The 10,000-nt window shown below is 45.2% G+C and overlaps 1 protein-coding gene across 1 annotated transcript in view; it reads right to left on the bottom strand.

Moving 5' to 3' along the window:
• Positions 1-6,877: 6,877 nt before the first annotated feature.
• The window catches only part of mamdc2a (MAM domain containing 2a), a gene marked incomplete at both ends in the record, with an annotated part of 45,209 nt that continues 42,086 nt past the window's right edge, over positions 6,878-10,000 (bottom strand). The window contains 4 exons of the mRNA XM_083645502.1: positions 6,878-6,936; positions 7,092-7,176; positions 9,163-9,422; positions 9,992-10,000. The exon at positions 9,992-10,000 is cut by the window's right edge and continues 138 nt beyond it. Coding sequence (XP_083501628.1) covers positions 6,878-6,936; positions 7,092-7,176; positions 9,163-9,422; positions 9,992-10,000 — 413 coding nt within the window. The remainder of the gene's footprint in view (positions 6,937-7,091; positions 7,177-9,162; positions 9,423-9,991) is intronic.

A 10,000-nucleotide genomic window follows, 5' to 3' on the forward strand; every position in this document is an offset into this window, starting at 1 on the left:
GTGTGTGTGTGTGTGTGTGTGTGTGTGTGTGTGTGTGTGTGTGTGTGTGTGTGTGTGTGTGTGTGTGTGAGAGAGAGAGAGAGATAGTGTTTGTGTGTGTGTGTGTGTGTGTGTGTGTGTCTGTGTGTGCGCGTGTGAGTGTGAGTGAGTGTGTGTGTGTCTGTTTGTGTGAGTAACAGAGTGGAGGGGGAGAGCATTGGAAGTCATTGGGGGGGCAGGGGGCTTGTTTGTCAGCCTCACAGCCATGGGGTAGAAACTGTCACTGATGACATCATCAACCATCAGTTGATGACATCTTCTGATTGGTGTGAAGCGCTGGTCGTTTCGATTCAAACCAATAGATTGCAGCGTGGCAAGATGCACTTGTCATGTGATCTCATGATCTGGCATGTATCCAGCTGCCATGCAAGGTTAGTGTCAGTACTGAGAAACATAAGCTGACAATATACACGTCTCTACTACACCAACGTCACCGCTGATAATATACACGTCTCTACACCAACGTCACCAAGACTAATTGACAATGACTTTGTACATCTTCTCAATTAAAGCGATTCCTTGGACTACAATCAAAAGCACATTGTTTAATGCTGAGTGGGGTTAGCAATAGGAGTGATGACATGCAATTGTGTTATATTACATAAGCTTACCATTGTGTAGTCTGTATTCTATCTTTCAGGGTAATTGTCTGTCTATGCAATTAATTGGACATCCAGTCGCTCACCTCAATCAGACACCTCCTCTTCCTTCAAGGCCGTGCACACGTCTAATCCCTTCATAAAGTAGTTGAGGATGGGCTCTTTGAGGAGTGCTGCTCTCAAGGCAAACTCTCACTGAGTTCCAGATGAAGGCTTATCGAGCGACCATGACGCCTCGAGCCATGGAGTGCTTGACCCCTCCATCCTGTCAATGATTAACCTCAAGGGAGTGTGGAGCAAATGGCTGGGTGCAATCAATGGCTTTGCAACTGTCACACTGACCACTTTCACTAACGATGACAAGCTAATTAGTTGCATCTCACTCCAAGGGCATCAACTCTTCAATCATTTATTTGCCCTTATTTATTCAGAGAAGTATAATTACTGTGTGTCCCATGGTTACGAATTAATTATCTAGATCCTAGGGTGCTCTTTTCATCTATACCACCTTGCTGTGTTATGACCTGTCTTTCTTTTTTAATCTCTATTCGCATCTATCATATTACACACACACACACACACACACACACACACACACACACACACACACACGTATATATATATATATATATATATATAGGCTACACATATTATATATATATGTATAATTAGCATTGATGTTACTGTGCTGTTTTTAAATGTAAGTTGACTAGTTTAAGTAAGATTTTAGTTTATTACTGTACAGTAAGTGAGTGATTTGTAGGTTTGGGAAACTCTGACAGGATCTATCTATCTGACCCCTGGTGCCGTACAAGCCCAGAGGAGCCCACTGGTCCAGAATGAGTGTCAACTACAGTGATAGTATAACTAGCCTTAAGCTAATAATAGCTGAAGTAATAGTATAACTAGCGTTAAGCTAATAATACCTTAAGTAATAGTAGAACTAGCCTTAAGCTAATAATAGCTTAAGTAATAGTATAACTAGCCTTAAAACCTCTTGCATGGCACCGTAACCCCGGCGTTACGTTTCAGATTTTTTGCTGTTCATCTGTCATTTATGTGATTAATTAGGTAGTTAATTCTGAACAATGCTTGTTCGGGGACTGCTCCCTAGTCCGATACCTCACGAGTCCGACGACACCTCATGGTTTTGGGTTAGGGTCTGGGGGAGGTTAGGTTTAGGCGTGGGGGTGGGAGAGGTTAGGTTTTGGGTTAGGGTCTGGGGGAGGTTAGGTTTAGGCGTGGGGGTGGGAGAGGTTAGGTTTTGGGTTAGGGTCTGGGGGAGGTTAGGTTTAGGGTTAGTGAAAAACGGGGAATATAGAACCCGGGGAACATAGAAGCCGGGGAACATAGACATGATCCCCTGTCCAATGCCTCTTTTTTCGGACTCGTGAGGTGTCGGACTCGTGAGGTATCGGACTAGGGAGCATGCACCTGCTGTTCATGCTACATACCAAATTAACCGGCTGAATCTTGCGCATCGAACCATGTCTTCCTTTTTAAGATCAGATCAACACAGCAGAAGTTATAGCTGTCTTTGTACAAAGACAAAGACAACATATCAGATTATTTGGCTTTTTATAATGGCTTTTTGGAAATCCGCCTAGGTATCTCCCTACAAAAACCACTGCCAAATACTCATGTTTTGGTATTTTTTCATCTTCTTTGAGTTGGGATGTGGTAAGGCCTGTGGCTATGTCTCCATTGGGTTTCTAGCCATAAATACAACAACCACAGGTAACTGTTTACACTCTAAAAGTGTTTTTTATTCTAGGCGAGAATCAACCACTGTGTTTGAGCTGGTGTTAGTCAGGGTCAGTAACACATAGAGTCATTCTGACACTTGGAACAGAAACTTCAAAGTCTTACCTTTCAGAAAAGGTCAGGCAGTTGTCTGTAACCCTAGCAGTTCAGCTACAGTAAGCATTTTAGTTTGGGTATGTCGTTTTCACCATTTTCTTCAGAAATAGGTGGCTTTAGAAGAGGTTTTAAGCTAATACTAGCTTAAGTAATAGTATAACTAGCCTTAAGCTAATAATAGCTTAAGTAATACTATAACTAGCCTTAAGTAAGTTTTAACTTGACAACAATAACAACCGTCACAACCCACCTGAATATCCGGTTTACTTCCTGTATACATAGCTGAGCGCAGGCTGATATTCGGCTCATATTAAATGTTAACGTTAGGCCGTGTCTCCGACAGACACATTAACAAGGTAGCCTATTTCGGTCTTTGTCTTATAGTAGTTAGTAGTAGTAGTTGTTGTTGATAGTTGCCATAACAACCACCCCTGTCGGAAAGACGTGCACACGCTGGGTAGGAAGCGTTGTTGTCCGGGAGGCGATTTTTTTTTTTTCGGATGATGGCGAAGGCATAACCCGCCCCTCTCTGCCTCTGATTGGCCTAGCGTCAAACTTCCATCCAGAGGTTTCTAGCCTGCATGAAAGACGCCAGTGGGGCGGGTTATGCCTTCGCCATCATCCGAAAAAAATATCGCTTCCGGTAAGCTAGCTAGCTAGCTAATGTTAGCTGCTGGTTGGTTGGCTAACTAGCGAATGTTAGCCGTTAGCTAACGTTAACTAGACAAACACAGACATGCAGAGCTCCAAAAACAGAGCAATTCGTGATTTTGTTACTGTAGTTTCTGCAGAGTAACGTCCATGTACCTTTATGGATTGCACGGGTTGTTATTGCAAAGGGATCTGACGGATACTGCAGTAACAGTCAGCAACTATGATAGTACGAGCCAGTCGGGGGGGGGGGGGGGAGTCCATATATGGTCCATCCAGTCATGGGGCACAGGACATTACGTCATCACAGGGTAACGCGATTGGCTGGCTCAGATCTGTTCAAATCTGAGCCAGCCAATCACGTTGTCCTGCACTGTTTGGGACGGTGTATAAAAAGCGACCGGGGTAGGTGGGGGGAACCAGAGGAGGGGAGAGGGGGAGAAGAGGGGGGGAGAGGAGGAGAGGGAGAAGAGGAGAGGAGGGGAGAGGGGGAGAGGAGAGGAGGGGAGAAGAGGAGTGGAGTGGAGAGGGGGAGAGGAGGGGAGAAGAGAGAGGGGGGAGGAGGGGGGAGGAGGGGAGAGAGGGGGAGAGGAGGGGAAAGGAGAGGAGAGGAGGAGAGGAGGAGAGCGCCGCCAGCGGCACCACCCCACTGGGCACAGACACCCAGGCCACCCACCCCAACCCCCAGACTGCCACCACCCAGGCTAAGTGCTCCTCTGCTGCAAACTCATGTTTCCCTCGTCACCAGTCATGCTGGACATCAGTACAAGTGTGAGATCCCTCTCATTCCCCCAAATATGTAACGTAGCCTATGTAAATACAGTGTTGTGTAGTGGACAGGTCCGCCCATAAGGGGGGGTAAAGGGGTAAGCTTCGAGGGGCGTCGCCACTATTACACCAACATTTAAGGATGCCAACCGCCATAAAACACAGAAGAAGAAGCTGAGAAAAAGGGAGTGCTGTGGGGTTGCAGCTGGTGAAAACCATCTATAACTAGCCTTAAGCTAATAATAGCTAATGATAACATGAGCAGGCCATTTGAATGAAATAGGTCCATACAGAAATGCATGCTTTGGTTTATTGTAGTAAAAATGGAAGTGGCCTGTTGTGAGAGTCAGTATCAATGTATTGTTGCTATAAATCATGTATTGGTGACATAGAAGCTATGTTGTAAGTCTACCGCCATCATAAAAATGCAACCATACTGCAATGAATATTCAATATCCAATCATTCTTTGTCCCTTTAATCATGATTGTTGTAGCCTAAAACGTGCATCATAGAAAAATCATGACTCATTTATTCCAAGAACTTTATTGAAAATTAAACATCAGAGTATTGCAGCATTAAAAAACAGATCATTTAGTCAATATTATCTTGTCTTTCCCCATCTTGCATGGAATCTACAGACCTAATGCATAAGAAAGGCAGATGTTTGAAGACAACCTACTTTCAAACCATCATTACCCTGTCTGAATGCAGTACTGATTTTGTCATGCTGTATTCCCCTGACAATGTGTTCCATAGGTGCATAACAGTGAATATGCATTTCAGTCAAAAAAAGTCAGCGGAGTCGTTAAAAAGAACCATACGAACCTTTGTGCTGTCGAGGAAAAGCCGTTTTGGTTTAGAGATCTTACACTGACTGTACAAAACATTAGGGACATCTTGCTAACACATCTCAAATCCTTCTCTGGCTGGTCTGCTTCTCTGTATCTCCTCCTTTGTGATGATGAGTATGGATTTAATGAGGGAAAATCAATGTCTTTTACCTGGATTCACCTCTCCAGTGTCGGCTACTTCATGATAGTAAAATGTCCCTAATATTTTGGACATGCTGTGGATATGTCCACTGTGTGACTTTAGACTCGAGCTGGATGCACATCCTTTGTCACAGTGAATTTGATAAAAAAAAATCCTTCATTAAATACTCATGAACAAATAGGCTACACCTGGAGGCTCCCATTCAGAGTTGAAACAGGCATCCATCAGCAGGCTGACATTCAGACGTGTAGCCTGGTAAAAACCCAACATTACCAACACAGGACTTCCAGCCGCCAACAGCGTTTTCCTGAGATTACAAGGTAACCAGGCCAATCATGGACTGCGTCGCAGATGAAGACGTAACCGGCCAACCAGTAATGGCGTCTCCCGAAGCAATGAGCGGTAACGCTAACATTAGTAAACAGTCATAAGTGCAGTTATAAGTCATGAGTGCAGTTATTGCAGAAATAGACTCAATAACAACAATGAAACAATAACAAGAGCAGAATGCACCAGCTGAGGCTCTTTTGACTGGATTTGGTGACGCTGATTGGCTGAAGGAGTTTGACGCTGATTGGCTGAAGGAGTTGTCCGTGCACCAAACCTCTCGTATGCCAGGTGGAGTTTCCCCAAAAAGAGGTGTTTCCTATCAACTCTGGGATTGTGACTGAACAAGGGATGTTCTTTTCTGCTACAATGAAAAGATGGTGTGTGTGTGTGTGTGTGTGTGTGTGTGTGTGTGTGTGTGTGTGTGTGTGTGTGTGTGTGTGTGTGTGTGTGTGTGTGTGTGTGGCCCATTATCCATTTCCAAGTGATAGCACTTGACATTGTGATCAGGTTAATTAGAGAACGTGACTGAGAGTGTTGTATAGGTCTTATGTGAGAAACCTGGAAACCAGGTGTTGGCCAGGCAGGTGTGGGCCCGCACAAATCACAACACACAGATCTTGTGTCAAGTAGTTTTTGTCTTGGCTGAAGGAGGGAGGTGCATGACTAATATAAGGCCATGTTCACACTACAGGCAAATCCCATTTGCTGCTAAAGTCATTATCTTGATTGGTTTCCCAAATCTGATTTGGGCAAGTGTTCAAGTCGGATCTGTGTGTCCAGACACAAGCCTATCTGCATGGGTTGCTATGGTAACGACATAGGCGCCATCAGTAAACAACTAGCTCTGAAGGTGCTTTCCAAGCTCTCAAAACTGATTTGGGTGATCAGCGCGTCTACACTGAAGACACATCAGTCGAAAGCAGATTGGAAACTACCTGAATATGTGGTTTGGGACAAGTGACACAAATCAGATTGGGAGCATCCAGACTCATAAAACCAAGGTCATTAAAGTTCACAAATCGGATTTGGCCTCCTAGTCTGAACATGGTGTTACATGCACCAAATCTGAATCGGAGCTGGCTGTCTTAGAAATGTAAACCTGCAATAAGCGATATCAAACATTATAATCAACCCTGAAAGTAACGTGTGCTATATGGAGATCTGGACTGCAAACACAAAAAAGACCGTAGTGCAGTGTCGTGTAGGCCCTGGCTGCAATATAAGCATTGCTTTACTCTTAAAGGAACAGTTCACCCAAAAATGAAAATTCAGTGATTATCTTACTCACCCCACGCCGATGGAACGACGGGTGAAGTTTTTTAGTCCACAAAACATTCATGGAGTTTCAAAGCAAAACACTGCTGCAGAATTATCAGATTTTTTTTTTTTTTTGCCTTTATTTTAGTTTTGCTGTGAAACTCCACGGATGTTTTGTAGACTAAAAAACTTCAACCGTCCTTCCATCGACATGGGGCCAGTAGATAATGAATGAATTTTCATTTTTGGGTGAACTTACCCTTTATGTAAATTGTCTCAGTGGATTACTCACATTCACACACTTGGCTTCCAAACCCCCCCCCCCCCCCCCCCCCCCCAACATGTGATCATACAGAAATAGATCCTGGAAGTCACACTGTTACTCGATCTCATTGAAATACTCTGAGAAGCCCGAGTATGGAATGATGTCGCCAGGATCTAAAGAGGAAGACAATAAAATAATATGAAGTGCTATTTTTACGACAATCGGCACACAGAGAGAATGCTTACACTAGTCACACTTAATAATATCTGTTTTGAGTTGGGTCGATATGAGCTGTTCTAATATGACTGTAGCAAAGTACAATACTAACCTGTACATGGTCCTCTTGTAAAAGCAATGTCGTCAATAGCCATATCACTTCTTATTGATGGCCCTCGGATAGCTTCAAATATAATCTGCAAGAAATACACAATTCATAAACAATGTCCTGCTGACTAGATGCATTGGCTGGTTCCCACATAGCACATAAGCAAGGGAATGCCTGATAATGTGACTTTGGAATACATCTAAAAGTAGTGTAAACAGATTGGGAATCAATCAGCTTTCAGTGTGAGCATTAACTTTATTTTTCCTACGTTTTCATTTTTCCCCCTTATGAAAATCAATGAGTACGGTACCTAAATCATAATTAGAATAACTTGAGATAGTTTGTTAAACTCTATTCCAGCAGAATTCAAACTAATGCTTTATTTAATCAGCTCGGACAATTCAGATACAGATTCAGATCTCAGTTTCACACCTACCCAACACCTTCAAAGCCATTATTCTGCCCTTAATTGTGAGTATGTGCGCTGTGAGGGGGGCCTTTATTCATCAAGGCCCAGGAGCCCATCATGTCATGATCCACCTATGCATCCTCTACACATCACTGTACCTGGTGTCTGATGTCACCTCCCTCACATCACCTCCACATCACTGTACCTGGTGTCTGATGTCACCTCCCTTACATCACCTACACATCACTGTACCTGGTGTCTGATGTCACCTCCCTCACATCCTCTACACATCACTGTACCTGGTGTCTGATGTCACCTCCCTCACATCACCTACACATCACTGTAGCTGGTGTCTGATGTCACCTCCCTCACATCCTCTACACATCACTGTAGCTGGTGTCTGATGTCACCTCCCTCACATCCTCTACACATCACTGTACCTGGTGTCTGATGTCACCTCCCTCACATCACCTCCACATCACTGTACCTGGTGTCTGATGTCACCTCCCTCACATCCTCTACACATCACTGTACCTGGTGTCTGATGTCACCTCCCTCACATCACCTACACATCACTGTACCTGGTGTCTGATGTCACCTCCCTCACATCACCTACACATCACTGTACCTGGTGTCTGATGTCACCTCCCTTACATCACCTACACATCACTGTACCTGGTGTCTGATGTCACCTCCCTCACATCCTCTACACATCACTGTACCTGGTGTCTGATGTCACCTCCCTCACATCACCTCCACATCACTGTACCTGGTGTCTGATGTCACCTCCCTTACATCACCTACACATCACTGTACCTGGTGTCTGATGTCACCTCCCTTACATCACCTACACATCACTGTACCTGGTGTCTGATGTCACCTCCCTCACATCACCTCCACATCACTGTACCTGGTGTCTGATGTCACCTCCCTCACATCCTCTACACATCACTGTACCTGGTGTCTGATGTCACCTCCCTTACATCACCTACACATCACTGTACCTGGTGTCTGATGTCACCTCCCTCACATCACCTACACATCACTGTACCTGGTGTCTGATGTCACCTCCCTCACATCACCTACACATCACTGTACCTGGTGTCTGATGTCACCTCCCTTACATCACCTACACATCACTGTACCTGGTGTCTGATGTCACCTCCCTCACATCCTCTACACATCACTGTACCTGGTGTCTGATGTCACCTCCCTTACATCACCTACACATCACTGTACCTGGTGTCTGATGTCACCTCCCTTACATCACCTACACATCACTGTACCTGGTGTCTGATGTCACCTCCCTCACATCACCTACACATCATCACTGTACCTGGTGTCTGATGTCACCTCCCTCACATCACCTACACATCACTGTACCTGGTGTCTGATGTCACCTCCCTTACATCACCTACACATCACTGTACCTGGTGTCTGATGTCACCTCCCTCACATCACCTCCACATCACTGTACCTGGTGTCTGATGTCACCTCCCTTACATCACCTACACATCACTGTACCTGGTGTCTGATGTCACCTCCCTTACATCACCTACACATCACTGTACCTGGTGTCTGATGTCACCTCCCTCACATCACCTACACATCACTGTACCTGGCGTCTGATGTCACCTCCCTCACATCACCTCCACATCACTGTACCTGGTGTCTGATGTCACAGTGGTAGTCCACCTTCGCACTCATCCAGCTGACACTCTGCTCTCCGCGTCGTCGCCATAGCAACGTGTCACGCTCCTGGTCGGCGCGGCGCAGGACCACGCTCAGTATGCCGGAGCCAGAGCCGTACATGTGGTAGAAGAAGATCAGGCACTGAGGGGAGGAGGAGCCCCGCAGGTCAGAGGTCAGCAGCCGAGCTCTGTGGCCCGGACGCATCAATGACGCCTCAATGTACATGAAGTAACCTGGAGAGAGTACACAGCAAAAAACACAATGCTTCAATGTATACAAAGTAACTTCGCTATAGAGACCAAAACGTTTTGTTTTTTAACCAGGCTGTACACATGTTTATTTCTGCTGTGAAGTTGGGCATTTTAACATGGGGGTCTATGGGGAATAACTCGCTTTTGGAACCAGCCTCAAGTGGCCATTCGAGGACCTGCAGAAGTGTTTGCTTCATTTCTTAGGGCCAGAGGTTGGCGATTGCAGTCAGAGCCGTGTAGATAGAAGAGTCCCGACATCTCCATTCACTCCAATGGACCAGTTTTTTACTCTCAAGAGTTCCAGGAAGTAAGGTCCTGGATTAAGCAGCACTGTCGAGTTGCAGCAAAATAGACAGTTTGTGTTGTACTTTGAAAGGGTTTTCCCCCCCTTGAATCAAATTGTACATTATTAGCTTTATTTTAGCATGCAAACGTAGCGCGAGACCCATTCCTGGCTGTTCATTGGCTAATGAGTCTCGCATTTTGGTGCTCCGCTGACGCCACTCTCTCTCTAGAGGACACTAATTGCAGTGAATGAGGAAATGACTCACCCACCCCAG

The sequence above is a fragment of the Poromitra crassiceps genome (assembly GCF_964638095.1).
Source record: "Poromitra crassiceps genome assembly, chromosome: 10".
Taxonomy (NCBI): Eukaryota; Metazoa; Chordata; class Actinopteri; order Beryciformes; family Melamphaidae; genus Poromitra; species Poromitra crassiceps.